General features: G+C 45.3%; 1 protein-coding gene across 4 annotated transcripts in view; it reads right to left on the reverse strand.

Annotated features, from left to right (window-relative positions):
• The window catches only part of DIAPH2 (diaphanous related formin 2), a 5,141,990-nt gene that overhangs the window by 3,598,647 nt on the left and 1,521,244 nt on the right, over window positions 1-22,099 (reverse strand). For all 4 annotated transcript variants that reach the window (XM_069612994.1, XM_069612992.1, XM_069612991.1 and 1 more), the window contains one exon: window positions 18,382-18,518. In XM_069612994.1, coding sequence (XP_069469095.1) covers window positions 18,382-18,518 — 137 coding nt within the window. The remainder of the gene's footprint in view (window positions 1-18,381; window positions 18,519-22,099) is intronic.

Below are 22,099 nucleotides of genomic sequence, written 5' to 3' on the forward strand. Positions count from 1 at the left end.
CTTGCGGCATCGCACGATCAAGATGGCCGCGCTCACCGGAGTGAAGCGGGACGGCGGGAAGGCGCTTTGAGGGAGAACCGCGACTATCCACCGCAGACCGCACAGCAATACGCCCTGTTCGCTACGCCTACATAAATCAACAAAGCTGCTGGTCTGTGGAGAGGCTCTGGCCGGTGAGGGCGAGAAACTTACCGCACTCCCCGTGCAGCACGGCAGGGCCAGGGTCGGTGGAGAAGGCCCCGTGAACTGGCTGGGGAGGCGAACTGGTCGCCCACCACACACCGCAGCGAACGGGGAGAAACGGCCCCGCCGAGTGGGGCACAGAGGACTGCCCCGGTGCCGAGCCTGGTGAAGAGCATTGCCGCCACCCCTCTACAGCAGTCTGGACTGCGATACATATTGGCATTCGACATGGGCAAAGACAAGTCCAGAAGATTGATATCCCAGAGCAGGATAGATCAATTTACTACGCCAACAGCTAACGGCCAGCCAGAACAAGAACATGACCAAGCAGATGCCATGGCGGAAACAGAGGGCACGATATCCCTAAAGGACATCATGGTGGCCATAGCCGACTCGCGCGCCTCCATGGAGCAGAAAATGGATGGCATCAGCATGGACGTTTCTCTCCTGCGACACGACCTCCAAAAGCTGACATCGCGCACCGGGGAGGCAGAACAACTCATTTCCGGTGCGGAGGATGGAATAAGGAACATAGAACAGCAGTTGGCTAAAGTCACAACATGATTGAAAACCATGGAGGAGCGAGTGGATGAGAGCAAGGGCAGATCCAAGCGTAATAACGTAAGGATCCTGGGGCTGCCGGAGAAAGCGGAAGGCCCACATATGGAGCTATTTCTGGAACAGTGGCTTACAGACATGTTTGAAGACAATACGTTCTCCAATTTCTTTTCCATTGAACAAGCCCACCGAGTGCCGACGGGTCGTCCAATTCCGGGTGCCCCGCCTCGCACAGTGATCGCCAAACTTTTCAACTATCGGGATCGTAATGCGCTGATCCAGTCCGCAAGGGCGAAAGGCACCCTCACCTATAACGGATCCAAGATAGCATTTTTCCCAGATTACACCAGGGAAGTGCAAAAGGCTAGACAATCGTTTGACCCACTGAAAAAACAACTACAATCCCTCAAAGGGAAATATGGCCTGATGTTCCCTGCCCAACTTAAAATCTACCATCGAGGCACAACAGTCCACTTCACCGACCCCGGAGAGGCGAGGAGATGGGCGGAACAACACATCGAAGGGGACTGGACGGCAACGAGAGGCAACAGAAACAGAACACCCCGTGCCCGACCGGGTCCTGAACCGCCAGATCAACAACCGCCTGCACCGGGAATCGCACCACAACTAAAGGGATAACAGCACCGACGCCCGGAAAAGATGCGAACAGAAACACTCGAGACCCGACCGTGCGGGGCCTAAGGTACTTTATAACAACCTTATACTGAACATGTATACAGACTAGCCGCGAAGAGGCACACAGCTATGCGGCCAGCCCAGATGGAAGCCCCCCCTTCCCCTGGTGTGACACCGCACCGGGACACAACCGGAGCCTACACATAGAGACACAGCCCCGGATAGTTCATTTGTTCATTTGTTAGCGGGCGCACTCAGCCACGGTTAGCTGAGGTTTGTTTCGTTGAATGTTCAGGCGACAGATGCTTCGAGTTAGAAGGAGTATAGGGTGGGGGATGGGAAGTTTGTTTAATAATGGTTTTGTTCAGAAAAGGGTCCAAAGTTCAAACCTAGAACGCTATGCCACAACACTATCAGCAAACGGCATGTGCACACAGTGCTATCAGCCAGTGATCAACCCGCACTCTTTGCCAGATGGCCTCCACTAACACTATTGCCAGGACCCTACGACTCCTAACCTGGAATGTTAATGGGATGGGAGTTGGAATCAAGAGACGACTTATCACACAACTCCTAAATCGCCACACACCAGACATAGCCTTCCTAACTGAAACCCACTTAGCAGGCACTACATGTACCCTATTCAAACGCACCAACTACAGAATTGCAATACATGCTGGGTTCACCACAGGCTCCCGTGGGGTGCTTATATTAATACATAAACGATTACCCCTGACCATGACACGGGTGACCCAAGACACTGGCGGCAGGTACACACTTATTACTGGAACACTATGGAACCAGACGATAGCCCTACTCAGGGTCTACTCGCCACCGACACTGCTCACCACCCTGCTACAGGACATTACACCTCTGATCTCGGGAGATGATTCAGACCTACTGATAATTGGGGGTGATTTCAACAAAGTCATGGAGGTGGGGATGGACCGCTCACACTTGAGAGGAAGAAACCCCACTGTTTGCACCAAACTAGCAGCGTTCACCACAGCTATGGGACTGCAGGACATGTGGCGCGACCTACACCCAGACACGAGGGAATACTCCTTCCACTCGGGGATACACACCTCCTTATCATGATTAGACTACTTCTTTCTGCCCGGGCCGGAGGCTCATAGGGCCACAAAGGCAACTCTACCGCCGCGTGGCATATCAGACAACTCCCCCCTGCTAATCGAGCTTAACATGACTAGACGACGTCCGCCCCCCTCCTGGCGCTTAAATAACTATTACTTAGGCCTCCCAGATTTTCTGGAGCAAATACAACAAGCAACAAAAACTTACTTTGAGCTAAACACAGGATCAGTAGATGATCCAGAGACCCTGTGGGAGGCACTTAAACCGGTGCTGAGGGGTGAGATCTTAGCATGGTCCGCTGCACACCGAACGAAACACCAACAGAAATTGGTAGAAGCCGAAGCACAAGTGACCCAGGCTGAACTCGACCACCTAGCACTAGATCAGCGAGAAACAAATCGAGCACTAACACTTGCCCAAAAACGTTTACAGAATGTTGCGTTAGACAATGCTAGGCAGGCACATATGACGACGAGAGCTAGAATATACGAGACCGGTGATAAAGCTGGCAAAATGCTGGCATGGCTAGAGAAACGTGAAATAGGCAGCGGCCAGGTCAGGGCGTTAAGATCAGAAGGAGCTGAACCTTTACTGACCGACCACGACATAGCCAAGGGCTTCGCAGCCTTCTATACGGAGCTTTACAGGCCGCCCACATCGCCTATCAATAGATCGTTACTAGATGACATAGCCCTCCCCACTCTAAGCGCTGAACAGCAGGCTCTACTTGAGAAAGATATCACAGAGGAGGAACTGATAGCAGCCATGTCGGAACTCCAGACGGGAAAGACACCAGGGCCAAATGGCTTCCCGATTGAGATGTGGCGTAAACTCGGTACAAATGAAATTGCCCCCCACCTACTGCGAATGTTCCTACAGTGCAAAGAGAGAGGACGCCTACCGGCAGACCTCCGGAAAGCTACGTTAATAGTGATTCCTAAAGCAGACAAACCGCCAGACCTCTGTAGCTCATATCGACCAATCTCACTTATCAATAGTGAGACCAAAATACTAGCAAAAGTACTGGCCAACCGCTTACAAAAGGTCATCACAACACTAATTCACCCCGACCAGTGCGGATTTATGCCAAAACGGTCGACCCGCATGAACATTCATAGGCTACACACTGTAATAGAGAATGCACACTCCACCAGAGGCCCCCTGGCTGTACTAGCGATTGACTTCGAAAAGGCTTTCGACTCGGTGTACTGGGAGGCAATTTGGGAAATAATGGGCCGGATGGGGTTTGGTCCCCAGTTTCTGAGCTGGGTGCAACTCCTATATGAATCCCCCGAGGCACAAATGAGAGTGAATGGGTGGCCATCGCACACCTTTAAGCTCGGGAAGGGAACTAGACAGGGATGCCCATTATCCGCCATGATATTTGCCCTGGCTGTGGAACCGCTAGCTGAGGCACTGAGAACGTCACCGGCCTGGTGTGGTATCCAGTGGGAAGACGGGCGTGAGTATAGGGTCTCTCTGTACGCGGATGACTTGCTTCTTTACTTAAAAGACCCACACCAAGCCTGCTCCACGATTGTAGCCATACTGGACAGCTAAAGTACTTTCAGCGGGCTAAGAGTAAACTGGCCCAAATCAATACTGTTCCCAATAGGCACCACAACTTTTATACCACCAGCCAACTGTCCCTTCCGCTTAGAAACCGAGCAGTTTAAATACCTTGGCATACAAATCACTAACGACCTGAGCAAGTACGTGGCCAACAATCTCCACCCGATAACAACCAGATTCATAGAAGATGCTAGACACTGGGTCTCCCTTCCATTGACCCTACTGAGAAGGGCAGCATTGTTCAAAATGATGGCTCTTCTGCGCTTCCTATACATTCTATAAAATGCCCCACTACACATCCCGGCGACAGAATTTAAAAAGATAGACAACACACTGAGGAAACTCCTCTGGAATAACGGGCATCCACGTATTGCGCTGGGTAATCTGCAACGCTCCATTTGGGAAGGAGGGATAGGGCTCCCCCGCCTACAGTCCTACTACTGGGCTAGTCAAATGGCAGTGGTCAACGACTTGCTGCACGGGGACACCACGTTGCTACACAATAGACTGGGGAGTGCCAGAGAACGCGCTAGACCTCCAACTGAACTCCTTTACAAAGCGATTCGTAACTAAGCCCCACAATCTATGCTATCACACATTGCCCGATTACGCACAAGTTCCTGGGATGGGAGGGGAAGATCACTCCACTACAGCCTCTGTGGAACAACAGGAATCTACCCGAGGTAAACAAACTGCCGAGATGGCGTACATGGTCACAACGTGATATCAGTACGGTGGGCGATATCGTAGAAGGGAGCAAATTGGTGTCCTTTGAAACCCTAGAGTCCATATTTCACCTCCCAGGCACTAAACGGTTCCAATATGCGCAGATGCAACATGCCCTACAATCCCACCTCCCGGCACTTGAAGACATGGCCGAAAGCACTCCCCTCGAAAGAAACATAGTGGAGGCAAGCATAGAGGCCAGAGTAACGTCCACCATGTATAATGTCATCACTTCCTTTGCCACCACTGAACTAACCAGCCTGAAGGGCAAATGGCAGAGAGACTTAGGATTCATACAGCCAGAGGACTGGGTGGGGGCCCTCATGTACCCTCGGGAGGTGGCCATTTCGGCCAGACTTAGACTTGTCCAACTGAAAATTCTGTATAGGATTTACTACCCCAGGGTGGCATTATATCGCTGGGGGAAAACATCCGACCCACACTGTCTCCGATGCAAGAGGGAGGAGGGAACCTTCTTTCACATACTATGGGACTGCAACCATATACGACAATACTGGCAAAAATGTTGCGATGAACTCTCACGGGTACTGGGGAGAACGATACACAGAGACCCAAAGCTACTCCTGCTCGGGATAGAGGAGGAGGGAGAGGCATCTAAATATGAGAAGTTGCTTTTATCGACGGCCTCGGCAATTATTAAAAGGAACATTGCACAACTATGGGGTTCGGAAACTACGCCACAGTACGAACAATGGGTGACGGACGTCAACATATGCATTGCGATGGAAAGGAGAGTATATGCAGCCAGGGGATGCCCGAGGAAAGCAGATAAGATATGGAACAAATGGGAGGAGGCCCAGTGACTGCAACAACCTGAGCAATGGATGGTGGGGCACAACGTGCAATGTGCAAAAGTACTCTAATCTGGCATGTAGCGTGAGAAACAACGGACACTGCAAGACCCTTTTATCTTTTTCTTTCTCTCTTCCTTCTCTTCTCTTTCTTCTTTTCTTTCTCGTTTTCTTTTACCTGACCAGGGACTGCTCCACTGGTCATACAGATTGTATGTTTATAAGAAGAATGTATGTTTTATGATGTTAAACCGGAAAATACAATAAAATGTGTTATCAAAAAAAAAAAAGGTGCTATTCGACCAATCAGTATCTTCTTCAATGTGTCAAAGGACTTCCCAAGGCACTGACTAGCCGCATGGCTTTCTTCTTATGCGCATGACATTTCTCGTATGTATTCCTCAGGATCTTGGTATTCTTCTAATCAAACAACACTTTCTTGAAGCCATCACCTGCATCTCGGATTTGTTATTGCTCCATTAACAGTTTAGACTCTGTATTCTCTTTGGGCTTTGGAAGGATGGGTGTAGCCCTTTGCAGAGACTTCATAGCCATTGTTTTGTCAGGATTGATGAATTAAGCTCGCTACAGAAAACCTTACCAGCCTCTTGGCTTTGGTAGGACTCAGGGGGATAGCACAGGTGCAACGTGCTCGCTTTGGAAGCAAAGCGACACAGAGCCAGCAGAGGTTCGATTCTGAGTCTGCACTTAGAAACCTATGTGTATTAAGCACGTTATAAATAACCTATCATATCATATCATGCATCCTTTCTCAGAGTTCTCTTGGCTTTATCAGGATGACAACAGCCCTTTCTTAGGATTTTATCTTATGTTTGCATAAATGCTACCTTCCACACGGGGGCGGAATGCCCTCTTTCGATTTTAGGGTGACTGAATCCCTTCTCAAAGACACTTGACAGACTCTTGGCTTGTCAAAATGAACACTGTTTTTTTTAACACTGGCTGGCCACCTTGCTTTGTTAGAATTAGTGGTGCCCTTCACAGCGACTTCCACTAGCATTCTGTCTTTGTCAGTGTTCATGTAACACTTCTCCAAATGCACCCTTAAAGGATTTGACAAATTGGTAGTTTGTAGAAGGTTTAATTTAGATAACCACACATTTTATCCAGTTTGAAAGAATTGCATCTAGATTTGTGGAGAATATTTCACAGTATGCACATACTTTTCTTATGATGTACTTTGAAACTGTTTTAGACAATAACATTCCCACAAACACAGCCATTAAATCTGTCTTTAGATTCAGCTCATGTGACCCTTATTTAATTCTGTGTTTTGTTATTTTCTGTAAATAGTTGTATAATGTTCTGTTGCCAGCTGCTCCAATGTCACATTATGTGAAAAAGTACATGTATGCAAATGTTCCTTTTCAGCATGGCCTGCTTTCCAATCAATGAGGATGAGGCAGCCATGACCCGATTGACTCATATGAGGTATTGTGAGCAAGACTCATTCACAGTGACATAGTGTTGATTGCAATAAACCTTTATTAAAATAAATGAGTTAGAGAAAAGCCTATCTTTCTTTAACTCCAGGAGGAATTTCCCTGACTAAAGAAAATTAACTAAGGCCTCTGTCAAGATGTCCAAAGTAAAAAATGTGCTGTCCTATGTCCAAAACCCTATGCTGACCCTCAAACGCTAAACCTACTATAAGGTGCAAAGGGGCTAAATGCTTGTTAGCTGCTGTTAGGGAGAATTCTCAGGAATGGCTAATTTCCCTTACCTACTGACTCCCTGAGCAGCTTTGCTGGATTTCTAGTATTTATTTTTTTCACCTGGTAAGAGTGTGAGCCCTTTTTTCTCACTCTTACATGTGTTTTGCTGTGTGTGTTTAACATGTTTGTGCTCATAGACTGTGGAGCCTCCCCCACTCCACAGGCATCATCTTTTCACTGTGTGTTGCACAGCACCATCAGTGCAGTGACACAGGGTTCTCTTTTAGACTTCCCAACTCAGACTCCATTTTCCGGGACTGACTACTGTCTCCCAGAACATGTAAAGTTGCCATTGACTTTATTAGTCTTTTTAAATCCACAGATCCAGTACAAACCATCTTACATGGAGTACTGGTAAGGGTTAAAACTTTCATCAAGACTTGGCTGGTGGCAGTGGTAACTACCTATTTTTCGTACTGTCGTTATCTTAAATAACCTTGGTATTGTTTTAGGCTATCTTGGTAGCCTCAAACTTAAACCCGCTAAACCATATAAGTTTTTATATGGTTCTGACTGGGTTTATTCGCCATTTCTTTTTGAAAATGTCTTTCTCGTGTTTTTCTCTGCACGCCAAACAAGGTTTGGGTCCTTTGTTCACCGTCTCTTTGCAGGCTTCTCCACAGAAGCCCTTCTTAGGTGCCTGAAAGTCTGAGTAGGCAGGATGTGAAGAAGGGGTTTTAGTACCCCTGCCATGGGTACCCTTGGTAACCCAAGTCGCACTCCTGTTTGATTGGCTAGGTGACTGTCCGGCCAGGACAGCCACCCTGCTGTGTGATTGACAGCCAGGCTGTGTGAATGGGGGAAATAAGCAGGTCTCTGGGTCTGGAAAGGCAGAGTCGCCACTGGAACGAAAGAACTGATGAGGAGCTGACAAAAGAGGACCCCTACCATGACTGAACCGCCCGGTGAAGCCCTGCTGCAGGTCCGAATCCTCGTACTCCAACGGCAGAAAAGATCCTCCCGGAATCTTCTTCCCCTGAGCTGGTGGGACCAACCAGTTCGCCTAAACTGCAAACCAGGACTTCCTCCTCTGGTCGAATTTGCTGTACAGAGCTACTGTGGGCGGAAAGCCAGGAAGGTCGGACCCTGCTTGGGTTTTAAGGAGCACACCTTTTATTTGTTGCTTTGCTCTGCTGCTGGTTTCTTCCCTGGGCAGTGCAGGACCCTCCAGTCTTCTTACTTCATGTCAGTGCGACAGTTGCTTCTGCAACCGTGAGCCTGCAGGAACTGCCAGGAACGCCCACCTCAGCTACAGCTTCTTCTCCATTTAAAGGTACTGTGCAAATTCGGTTGTTCATTTCGTCCAGCTGCTGTGAAGGTGTGTGAAACATTTCGCCAATCCGAGGGCTTGTCCTTCTCTACTCTTTAAACTAACTTTTCTGCCAACCAACTTCGTCCGGAACTCTTGCAAAGACTTAACCGCGAACTACTCTGAACTGTGTGATCTTGAGCAAAAGACTTTTGTCCTATTGACTTTGGCCCTAAGCCTATTTGATTTGATTCCATCACTGTAGTTCCTCTTTCTAGATTGCCCTGCTTACTTACTTGTTGGTGCTGCTCAAATTCTGCCTAACCTTGTCTTCCCCTTCCTTTTTCATTACTAGAGTGCCATTTTGCTCCCACTTCATTTTGTGAGCTTAACTTGTCTGGAAACTATTGAGAGTGGTGTGGTGTATTAAGAGTGTGATTTTATAATTGCTTTTTTTAGTGAAATGTTATAAAACTGATGTGTAAATACATGTATACTCTTTTACTCAGAAACCTTGATTCAGTGTTTGTTTGAATCATAGCAATTGCTCTCCTTTTTGTAACTATTGATACTGCTCATTTGCTCTTGAGATAGGTCTGGCTGCTCAGCCATCGCTACCACTTTTACTGTGTAGTACAGGCTTGCACCAAAGGTGAATTTGTACTGTCACTTGTAGTCTTATTTGTGTGTGGTGTTCCCAAAGGGTACTGCATATAATTCTGCCTAACACTGGTGTACAGCGGTGAGGATCAAGCATAGTAATTACCCTTAGAGTGCTGATATTACCTTGGATTAACTAACCACAAGGCTAACATCACTAAAAAGCAATATTAATCATGTCTGATATGGAAAGATACAGTCAGGAGACCCTCCTTATTTAACTGTTAATTATTTAAAAAATCTGTGTAGAGAAAGGAATCTCTCTGCCAAAGGCAAAAAGTCTGAATTGATTGAAAAATTGTTAAAGAACCAAAGTATGGGGAGTGGGGTCTGAAATACCCGACTGTCCAGCAAATGTGGAAAATAATGAGGATGATAATGTGTCTCGTATTGATGAGTTAGAGGAAATAGATGTGTCTCCAAATGTAGGCCTCACTGCTCCCTTGTCTGCTCAGCAACCTCAACCTTTGTCCACTGGGACCCCATCAGATCCTACACTCAGTCCTGAATTCATTGCTCTAGATAGGATGAAGCTTGAATTGGAATTCAAAGGGTTAAATGCTCAAACTGAACAAAAAACACCAAGTACTTAAACTCAGAGAAATGGAGTTGAATCATGAACTAGAAATGAAAAGGTTATCTCTTGAAAATGCTTCTCTCCCAGAGTCTTCTAGGTCTTCCAGTCCTAAGGGACCCCGTATGCCTAAAGAAATTGAGGGTATGCATGAGGTTAAGCTTAATATTTTGGATTGGTTGGCAATGTTTGAATATAACCATGGGATTCAAGGTTTTACAGGGAATCAGTTGCTTCCCTGGCTCTTCGCTAGGCTACCCACTGTTGCATCTGATGTTGTGATGGAGTTGGGGGAGGTGGATAGGATGGATTATGAGTGTGTGAATCTAGCTTTAATTGCTAGATTTGGGAAGACCCCTTCCCTGTACCTTAAGAGGTTTAGGAACCTCAAAAGCATGATGGTACCCCTTGGGCTACCTGGGTATGTGAATGTTTGAAAAACTTAGATGGTTGGGTTAAGGGTTACAGAGTGAACACTTATGAAGATATGAGAAATCTTGTTATGTTGGAGTCAATTTATGATGCCTGCTCTCCTGAGCTCAGACAGCTGATTTTAAGGCGATAGATCCAAAGAAGTTAGCTAAGGCTGCTGACTTGTGGGTTGCCAACAGGGCTACTCACAGGGATTCTGGGGCAACTCAGAAGAAAGATGAGGGAAAGCAGCCAAAGAAAGATAACAAGGAGAATTCTAATACGTCCACTCCAAAAGAGGGCCACAAACAGCAACATAAGGGTAAACCACAAGGGGAACCAAATCAGGCTAGTGTATCATCTGGGCCCAAACCAGATGGAGGTCAGAACAAACCCCCATTCATCAAGGCATTTGGGAAATGTTATGTTTGTGGGTCAACTGACCATGTGGAAGGGGATCCCAGATGTAAGGGTAAACCTTCAGGGGCCCACACTGTCTCCTTAGCCTTCTCCCCAGAGGAAGAAGTACCTATGGCAAGTGGAAACTTTCACCTACTGGCTGATGAACCCATGAGAGTCTCAGCTAGTGTTTCTTTAGTGTCCCTGGGCTTGTGGGAACAACAGAAAGTAGATGTCTATAATTCCATCCCAGATAATACTAAAGAATATTATAAATATAGTGTTCTTGTGAATGGCCAGGAGATCCCTGCCACCAGAGACACTGGAGCCAACATAACTGTGGTGGATGAATAATTTTACAAGGTGGAGGATGTTGCTAAGGCACACAAATGCCTTGCAGAGCGAAGTGCCTGGGAGAGTCCTGTTAGGTAATGTCCTGAAATTTCTTGGAGTTGCGTCCAGAACCCCTAGGCCTCCCAGTAAGAGGAGACAGGAGCTCATTAGGCCTGCAAGGGAGAGGACCTTGAGAGGCTCTGCAGAGCAGTTGATAGAGGAAACTATCACTCCCACTCCACAGGGGGTGCTCACTTCTATTTCTAGGAAGAAAGAGGCAAAGGGGAAACCCAAGACCTCGAGGAAAAAGACAGACAGCACCCCTGTGCTACCAACAAGGACATCCCCAAGATTGTCCAAGATCACCCCTGTGATCCCTCCACCCGATGAGGCAGTGTGTGAGGTGCAACCTTGTGTGGTTGAGCCAGTTTCTGAAGAATCAGATCTGGAGGAAGACACTGTTTTGGTTGGAGATCTTGACGCTGTTGACCATACTGAGATGCAGCCTTTACTGGCAGAAGGTGGGCCCACCAGGGCAGACTTCAGCAGAGGACAAAGAAAGTGTCCTACTCTTGAAGGTCTTCGACAACAGGCTGCTAACCAACTTGATGCGCAAAAAGTTGGAAAGCACAGGTTAATATGGGAAGATGGCCTTTTCTACAGTGAACCCACAAAGTCTATCCCTGAAGACTGCAAAGGAATTGCAGTGCCCCTTTCCAACAGACTCCAGTTCCTACAGTTGGCCCATGAGCTACCTTTGGCTGGTCATTTGAGTTTCAAAAAGACCAAGGAAAGGCTCTCCTTATACTTCTACTGGCCTAAGATAGGTTCAGATGTTGGAAAATTCTGTAGGAGCTGTCACACTTGCCAATCCTCTGGCAAGATTGGAGCCAAGAATGTGGCACCCCTGGTGCCTCTGAGTTCCTTTTGAGAGGGTGGGCATCGACACTGTTGGACCCCTTCACCCTCCCACATCTTCAGGGAACAGGTTTATCCTGGTTGTAGTAGACCATGCTACAAGATACCCAGAAGCCATACCTATTAGAACTGTTATGACTCAGGTTTTGGTTAAGGCTCTACATGGTATTTTTTACCAGAGGAGGGTTTCCTAAGGAAGTGATATCAGAAAGGGGATCCAATTTTATGTCCCACTACATGCGAGCTATATGGAAAAACTGTGGTGTCACTTACAAGTTCTCTACAGCCTACCATCCACAGAAAAATGGACTGGTAGAGAGGTTTAATCGTACTATGAAGAGCATGATAGGTGCTTTAGAGGAACCCCTTCAAGGAAAGTGGGACCTTCTACTGCCATGCCTTCTATTTGCTTATAGAGAAATCCCTCCAGAGGGAGTTGGATACAGTCCTTTTGAGCTTCTCTATGGCCATCCAGTCAGAGGTCCATTGGCCCTGGTTAAGGAGGGGTTGGAGAGTGCTCCTTCCCCCAAGCCAGTCAGAGTGACTGACTATGTGATAGGTCTCTGTAGGAGAATGTCACTCATGATGGCAGAAGCTAGTGAAAACTTAAAAGCAGGTCAGGCTCTGGTCAAACATTGGCATGACCAGAAGGCCAGCATGGTTGAGTTTACTCAAGATGAGCTTGTATTAGTTATGGTCCCAACAAGGCAGAGGGCCTTGCAGGACAAATGGATAGGACCCTTCAAGGTTGTGGGCAAACTTGGAGAGGTGAACTATTTGGTGGACTTAGGCAGACCTAAGGAGGCTCCCAGAGTCTTTCACACCAACCGTTTTAAGGTTTATGTCTCGAGACCAGAAGTAGGAGATTTGCTTCTAGCTTCAGCTCAAGAGGAGGAGGAGAGTGAACTGCTACCTGACCTGCTCAGAGGCCAACCTTTGGATGAGAACATAGGAGTCAATCTCTCTTCTCAACTGACTTCGGAACAACAGGAGGAGTGCAAAGTTCTGTTAAGTCAGTTTGCCTCCCTGTTTTCACTATCACCAGGCTTGACCCCTTGGGGACAGCATGATATTCTCACTGGTGACTGTCTACCTGTGAAACAAAGAGGTTACACAATGTTAGAACATGTGAGATCAAAGGAAAGGTCAACAAGATGCGTGATTTCGGGGTTATAGAGCCCTCTACAAGTCCATGGTTTAGTCCAGTTGTTCTGGTACCAAAGGCAGGATCCAAGGAGTTGAGATTCTATGAGGACTATAGAGCTCTAAATGCATTCAATGATCTTGGGCTTATAGAGCCATCTACAAGTCCATGGTCTAGTCCAGTTGTTCTAGTACCAAAGGCAGGATCCAAGGAGTTGATATTCTGTGTGGACTATAGAGCTCTAAGTGCAGTCTCGTGTTTTTCTCTGTGGGTCAAACCAGGTTTGGTTCCTTTGTTCACTGTCTCTTCACGGGCTTCTACACAGAAGCCCTCCTTAGGCACCTGAAAGTCTGGTTAGGCAGGTTGTGAGGGAAGGGTTTTAGGACCCCTGCCATGGGTTCCCTTGGTAACCCAAGTCACATCCCTGTTTGATTGGCTAGGTGACTGTCCGGCCAGGACAGCCACCCTGCATTGTGATTGACAGCCAGGCTGTGTGAATGGGGGAAAACTGCATAAAAAGCAGTTCTCTAGTTCTGGAAAGGAAGAGTCACCACTGGTACAAAAGAACCGACGAGGAGCTGACGTAAGAGGACCCCTACCATGACTGAACCGCCTGGTGAAGCCCTGCTGCAGGTCCGAATTCTCGAACTCCAACAACAGAGAAGATCCTCCCAGAATCTTCTTCCCCTGAGCTGGTGGGACCAACCAGTTCACCCAAAATGCAAGCCAGGACTCCCTCCTCTGATCGAATTAGCTGTACAGAGCTAGATTGGGCCGGATAGCCAGGAAGGTCGGACCCTGCTTCAGGTTTAAGGATCCCACCTTTTATTCATTGCTTTGCTCTGCTGCTGGTTTCTTCCCTGGGCGGTGCTGGACCCTCCAGTCTTCCTACTTCATGTCAGTCAGACAGTCGCTTCAGGAACCGCGAGTCTGCAGGAACTGCCAGGAACGTCCACCTCAGCTACAGCTTCTTCTCCATTTAAAGGTACTGTGCAAATCCGGCTGTTCGTTTCGTCCAGCTGCGGTGAAGGTGTGTGAAACCTTTCGCCAATCTGAGGGCTTGTCCTTCTCTACTTTTTAAACTAACTTTTCTGGCGAACAACTTCGTCCGGAACTTTTGGCAAAGACTTAACCATGAACTACCCTGAACTGTGTGATCTTGAGCAAAATACTTTTTTCCTATTGACTTTGGCCGTAAGGCTATTTGATTTGATTCCATCACTGTAGTTCCTCTTTCTAGATTGCTCTGCTTACTTAACTGTTGGTGCTGCTCAAATTGTGTCTACATTTGTTTTTCCCTCCCTTTTTAATTACTAGAGTGCCATTTTGCTCCCACTTCATTTTGTGAGCTTAACTTGTCTGGAAACTATTGGCAGTGGTGTGGTGTATTAAGAGTGTGATTTATGAACTGCTTTACTTTAGTGAAATGTTATACAACTGATGTGTAAATAAATGTATATTCTTTTACTCAGAAACCTATAGTCAGTGTTTGTTTGAACCACAGTAAATGCTGTCCTTTGTATAACTATTGATACTGCTCACTTGTTCTTGAGATAAGTCTGGCTGCTCAGCCATCGCTACCACTTTTACTGTGTAGTACAGGCTTGTACCAAAGGTAAATTTGTACTGTCACTTATAGTCTTAATTGTGTGTGGTGTTCCCAAAGGGTACTGCATATAGTTCTGCCTAACAGCTGCCAATTGCAGCTGTAGTTCACAATTTCAACTGAAAGCTCCAAAAGAGTGTACAATAAATAAATAACCAAATTTTCTAGCATCATTGGAAGGGGTTTCCATTCCCCTAAATTTTAGTTATTTCACAGTTCATAGTCTCATAAGCGCCAGGAGGGTGTTTGTCTATTTGACCACTTTCAAGTATATGGTAAGGATTTCCTATGAAGAGATTGTCCTTTCTTCTCTTCACAATGTCTTCATTCCAAGGGACTTGTTTCCCTTCCCCACAGTTTCACACATTCACATGTTTTCTTTATTTTTTCCTCTGGCTTGCTCTTTGCAAAGTTCAGGTGTGAGTCTCCTGACTCATGAACACAAAAGAAAACTGGTGTTTTATTCTACCAGGACTTAGTGAAAAACTTGACTAACTGTATTTTTCATGCGGGTCTCATACTTGCATCCAAATTGCCTGGTATACTCACCTGCCAGGACTTTGCTAATGTTACAACATTCTCATATGTTCATTTTCATTTCCATTTGAGTATTGGGCATGTGCCCGCCTTTCATTCACAACTTCAAGTGCATTTCAAGTTTCCCCAGATCCTCTGCTCAGGTTCTCTCTGGCTTTCCAATTAATTTCAATTGGCGTGCAGTGCACACCTCTAAGTGCCCCAGTGTACCAATATCCTTATGTGGGCTCGCTGGCTTCTCCTGGCTGCTTCAGCGTTCTCCCCGGTCTGCGTGCTGCCAAGCGGTAAACTTCGACTTCTGGCCAGCATCATGTCGACCCCTCGGTCCTAGCACTTCAACGGATCTCCCAGTAGAGCATCTTGTACTCCTTATTTCTGTGCAACAGGCCTCTGGTCTCAGAACCTGCACTTTTGACACTGCCATGATCTTGTCTGCTCTCTAGTCTGCTCAGCATTCCTCTGGTTTCCCATCTGGCCTTTGGTATGGTGCATCTCCATCTTCATAACTAGCCTGCACTGTGTGGTTCTCAGTCGGTGTGATCTTCATTAATCTTGACATCCTTCCTTGTCCCAGTAGGCCCATAGGAACAAGCATGTGTTCGTCTATGGTTTTTAACAGAACATTCTAGATTACAGAATGACATACATAGTTGGGAAGGCAATAACTGGTGACTATTCCTGACAAATGGGGGGTATGACAGGTCTTCTAGTGAGCCATCTTCACCCCACCAAGTCTGGTCTCCGCCCATGTGGTCCTCCCACAGATAGATATCCCTAGATTCAGAGTCAGGTAGTGTCTACCCTTCCCTGGAAACATGTGGGAAGAATTTCCCTGCAAAGTTAATGACAAACATAGTATGTGGCCTGCATATATCCAAACATATATTACGGGTGAGGTTAAATTTATGAGCAAGTGTAGGCCCAGAGCTCTGTCATACTTGGCATACCAATAGTTAAAATGCCTGGCGCCATACATATATGAGGGCCCATGTTCCCACCTTCATTTGTCTGTATGAGCAATGACTAGTGGTATCAGCAGTTTTACTGAAATTCCTAGAAGATACTGAAAAAGTTAATTCTCCTTTTTAGCCATTGAGGGGATGCAGGTATGACAATGATGCATAGACTCACTAGAGTATGCAGATGTGGACTATATATGGTTTTGATATGTGTCTTTGCATAACTTGGGTATATCAAAACCTCCATATTGCACTTGGGTTTATAAACCCTAAAATAGACTACCTCAAAGTAGCATTTTGCAAGGCTCCATTTGAGATTGCCACTAGATCTGATTTTGCACCTCCGAGGAGCATGAACATTTTTAAAAACTTACTCCTGAATGAAGTACTGTACTTAGATGACCAAGAATAACACATGATATCAAAAAAAAAATCTTGTACAGGCAATTGTTAAAACTATATGGTTTTGTTACATTTTCAAATGAACTGTTATTTTTATTTGTTTTAACTAAACCAAGCAGCATTTTGGAGTCTCCTCTTTTGGAAATTGCATATCAATGCTAAATATACCTTTGTTCCTGTATAAAATACATGTTTGGTATCCTAGAACACCACTTGTCCATGAGAAGAGGTATCAGGAAATGGCTTTACCTCACAAGTGAAACCCTTTTCTCTGACATATGACCATCTTGCAATTTACTATCTACTGCATACTGTAGATTTTGATGCATAATGATGATGGATTAAGAGGCACTAATCGTATCTTTGAGCTTTTCTATAAGGAAGCCAATAGCTTGTATCAACTGTGCTCTGGCAATGATTTGCAGAAGAGCCACAGGGTCTTCTTTACGGTGAGACGACCCATCAGTTCATCCAAACGGTCAGATATAAAAGCCATAGCATGGGTAGTTTGAAGAGCAGTTTTGAGGATGGCCATCTCTGCACTGAAAGGTTTGGCAGAGTCGTGTAATTTGAGTGACTTTAAAGGGAAAATAATTGGCAGAGGAAATGCACAGTTCATTGGAAATAATTATGGGGTCCATTATTGGAGTTGGCAATTGTAGCTCGAGAAGAAGGTTAAAGAGTTCTTCAACATTATTTTTCATCCATCAAAACACATATTTAGTAGCAAAACTATGGTGTTTATATGGAGACTGCAGATCATTTGAGGTGGACCAAAGGCTGGGGCAGTATTTGGATCTCCAGTTCAGGTCAATCTGAGTGAGAAGCTGAGCTCATTCAGTCATTTTGTGTAGTTGGCTTGAGATGGTCTTTTATTTGGTTTACTTTGAACTTGTTTCTTGGGAGACATTTTTGCAGGGGCAAAAGAGACTCAATCATAACAACATTTCGGGGTCCATTAATAGTCGAGGATTAATTTCAGTTTTGCGAAAAGCTGAACCCAAAAATGTGGGAGTGCTTGAGGGTGATTTTCTATTCAGCGGGAAGAGCGTTGCACAGGGCTCACTCTGTGATTAAGGAAGCGGCTAACATGAGCAATCCATTAGTCAGGAAACATTTGGGAACAGCTGTAGCAATTAATGTACCACTTTGGATGCAAAAATACGAAATAGTATATGCCATGCCAAAAGAGTGGATGAGTTCGCTTTTGCTGAACACCTACATCGCGCCATGAATAAGTGATTTGGCCTGAGCATGTGCATCCGATTTTATATACTAAACTAGATTGTCAATTAGAATTAGAAGGGTAGGCGTCAGACTAGCGAATGTGTCTGCTACTTTGATCATGAAAGAAGTATAAGGTTGATTTCATCTGTAAATGAGAACAAAGCTACAGACACAAGAAGAAGTGAAATCCCATATAAAGTATATGGGGTGGTTGGTAATGTAATACATTCGAAGAATGATATTAATTCCAAAACTGATTGTTCCACCTATGCCTATGTTCTCAGTCCCATCTTTCATCATAGTGGTATTAAAGTCAAATGGAACACTTGAAGATTACAATTACAGTTTAACGCCAGTCCAAAGGAAAAAGCACTGTTTTTATCAAGCCATCAGATAATAATGGGACTGAGATTTGACAGATGTGTTTGTTGCAGTTGATACAATGCAAGTTATCCGTTTTGAGTCCAAGGTTGCTGGATATGTACAAGTGAACAATATAATATTGGGCAGAACTGAGTTTCTGTTCTCTTCGGGCTTCAATATGCACTGACCATGGGTAAGGCCCAACATTACACGGGTATGGGAATACAGGTGAACATAAAAGCACATCATGATGGAAACCTCAAACAAAGAATAGTACTTACATGTTTTCCTCTCCAATTATGCAAATAGCAGAGAGGATTTTCACTATTTCCGTCATCATGTTAACTTGCTTTGGATCAATTGCTCTTGCCAGCAGAAAGAGGCTTCTGTCCTCACTGAGGATCCGTTGTAGTCCATACTATGAAAAGAAACAATACAACATCACGTGAAAAAAGATTAATTGGAATAGGCTCTTTCTACATGCTCCAAATAAGAGAATGCTTGCAAATGAAACTATGGGCCCAATTTGCAGGGCTTTTTCAAGAGCCAAGGCCAACACTTTTGGATCTTGACCCTGAGGGTGGGTATGGTATGCAAGGGAGGATCATCTGGTTGGAGGGATCCTGGGGAATGGGGAGAGGATGTCCTTAGGGTGATACATGTTATCCCCCATTACCTTTGCTGAATAAACTGTCTATCCTTCATATTTTTGTGGGCTACTGTCATCCCTTACCTTCTTCTCCACCACAAAATGCCCCTCAGAAACACCACCTCAACATTGGGATGAAGAGGAGACAACACAGAGTTATGCACACTTCCTTTAGTAAAACAAACTTCCCCAAACACCATTTTCGTACTGGGACGAAGAAGAGGAGTCTGGAGTTAATGCAGACTACATGTGACTTGTTTAAACGTCAACAGACTACCTCTAATGATCCCAAGCCTCAGCGCTGGATATTTCATGAGCTTAATGGAGATCAGCTGGGTAGCAGGAGAGGAAGGCAGAGAAGGCAAAGCAACTTGCTTGACCGGAGTGGAGAGAGAATGCTGTGGCACGACAATCGCTGGAGAACCAGGACCGGGTGCAGAGGGAAAGCCATGGAAAGTGAAGCTGCTGGAAAGCAGAAATCTGGAGTGAACTGCAAGGAAGGGGCAGTCATCAGCTGGAGGACTCTAGCGGGGAAGTTGATACCACTGACACCACGCTGACTGTGGTCGTGAGCCACAGAACGCAAGACTGTGGCTGCCTGGGACCTTGAAGAAGTGCAGTGAAAGACATCCGGCGAATCCGCCGGGGAAAAGGAGGCCCGGACACGACAAGATGGCAGTTTTGTCTGAATGTGCAATATAGTCATGACATTTTTCAATGGGGAATGTAAGAAAGGCAATTGTGAATGTCATAAAAAGTACTTCTGAATACCGAACAAACAGAACAGAGTTGTTGCAAGCAATTATGAATGCTGAAACAAGTACTACTGAATACTGAACAAACTGAAAGACATTAGAAAAGCACTTTTGAATGCCACCCAGAGCAAAAGCAAGTTGTGAGCAGTCTAGGGATGAATGAAAGAACAGTGGTACATGTAGCAGATACCATGGATTGTGTTATTTGAGACCCCAGCTTGTGCAAAAGTCCAGAGAATCCCAAGAAGTGTATGAGATGAGTGATCAAGTATTGGGAAAAGCTAAAAGAGTACACGGAACTGCAGACTAAGAGGAAACCTGTATTGGCACGAGCCAGGGGAATACAGAACAAGGGTAGCAAAGTGCATTGTGGCCCAGAAAGCCACAGAACAGTGTTAGAAGAGTGTGACACTGATGAAAGAACCAAGCCTCACTGTCAAAGAAAGGCAGTGGCCAATTGGTGAAGTAAAGCAGTCAAGAAGGGGCATCAGTTGCGTGACCTGTAATGGGTGGACCATGTGGTCCAACAACTGTGCCTGGACCAAGTGTCCACCTGTATGGAGAAGCTAACACAAGTATCCATAAAGAAGCTTGTGTAACAGCCGCATATGTGATTTTAACATTAAGACACAGAACTACCTTATGTAAGCCACTGAAAACTACTGATGTCAAAAGAGCTGGGAAGTGTCCCAAGGAATTGTGTTATTTTGTTTAAAGCTTGAAGATTTGAACGCTTGGGGAAGGGAACCCCTGTGTTGTATGAACAACTTTGAACTTGGGGAAGAGGAAGCTGATTACAAGTCAAAAACTAGAAGAAGCTCTGAACTTTACTGTGAACCCTATTCATTTTTTATGCTGATTTCCATACACATTGTATACAATTAGTTGTGAAGTATAGGTTTTGTACACAGACAGACATTTTAGTTGGACTTCCTGACACAGACTATCCTTAGTTTTCTTTAGGTAGGGAAATCCCACCTTAGAATAGGGAAAGTTGGGCATTACTACGCCTGGCCTTTCAAAGTTAATAAAAGATTTGTTAACAAACTTCAACCTGTTGTCTGTGTCTTACTCATGATGCCTTCACAGGGGTAACTTTGAAAAACATCTCAAGGGCCACTTTTGGTTCCCTGTCATACCCTGGTTGATACCATTCCATATTAGCATGAGAGCCTTAATAAGAAGGCATGTGTGCACAAGGGCAAACTTTGCCCTAGGGGTAATACTCTGAAAAATTGCTCTTGCACCAGTGCATAGTTTCTGCAATCTGGCCCCTGATAGACAACAAGAGTGATGTTAAGCTCCCTATGATGTTACTTGTAACCCTTAGGTGGAATGTATCACATTGATAATAGCCACCGATCTACTATGTTATTTTGTGCATGACCATTTCTACATCACTTTCCCACAACCTGTGCTTTACAAAAAGAGGAGCACTGCAAGCGGTGGCGGAGGAGTATATGATAGAAGCATACACAAGACACATAGGGACCTCGCTCACTCACTCCCCTATCTGCACCCCTCCCACTGTGCTCACTCCCCGTCCTTGAAGAGAAATAGGAACATATGAATTACTCTGCTGTTACATCACATACATGAATACTGATTTTCATTGTAGTCTGGTGTTGCATCAGAGCAGAACAATGCCACATACAGAACATTGCTTACTTATGGGTTGCTATAGGCACTAAACACACCATATAGAATTATGGATGGTTAGCTATCTACATCATAGGGGTTACAAGTGTTGTAGGATAGACAACAAGAGGGAGGTTTTAGTTGTATCTAATGTCACTCAGAACACTGACATGAAATACACTGAATTGCTGCAAGCTCTCTTTCTACTTCATGTTGTGTAGCGTATAGCTCTCCACCACCTGTGCTGTTTCTTATGGGGTAGCATTGTAGGGGGGTGTTGAGTGGAGTTTGTTTTGTGAGGACATAAAACATAAAAAATACCCAGGACACCATTATGTGGTTGTGGTATATTTAGTGATTCTAACACCCGTAGTGGTAAATCTGCCAGTGGTGGGTTGGCAGTGTTAAATCCCCAATTCATACGTTAAGTACGTTATGAATTGTGTGCGTTTACCAGAGGTGGTAATTCTCCCTGTGATAATGGCAGTAATCTGGGGGGAAACTTCTAGCAACACTCTCAACGTGTTTTCTCCACAATACTACAAATACAAGGAGGATTTAGTACTGGGAGAATTCGTTTGAATTTGGCAGCCTGTTAAAAGTGGCCATAATTGGACCAAACAACCAAATTCATAATAAGGCTGCAAGTAACCTCTCTCCTCAACACCTGACAACACAAAACAAATTAAAATAACACCTGACAGAGGAAATGTTGTAGACCACTCTAGGTCATTAGCTCACCCTTATAATATTGGTGTACGAGATCATGTGTCGAACTGTATCACTTCATACATGATGGGCAGATTTCAGTCAGTTGTGACAGCGTTTGAATTTATTACAGTCCCACATGGCCCTCTACTGAGCCCATTACTTTTTAATCAGTATAGGAAACATCTAACATATATTATTTGGTCCTATGAGATCACTTTTTGCATTCAAGAATATGCTACCAAACTG

The sequence above is a fragment of the Ambystoma mexicanum genome, chromosome 5p (assembly GCF_040938575.1).
Source record: "Ambystoma mexicanum isolate Mex_15411 chromosome 5p, UKY_AmexF1_1, whole genome shotgun sequence".
NCBI lineage: Eukaryota > Metazoa > Chordata > Amphibia > Caudata > Ambystomatidae > Ambystoma > Ambystoma mexicanum.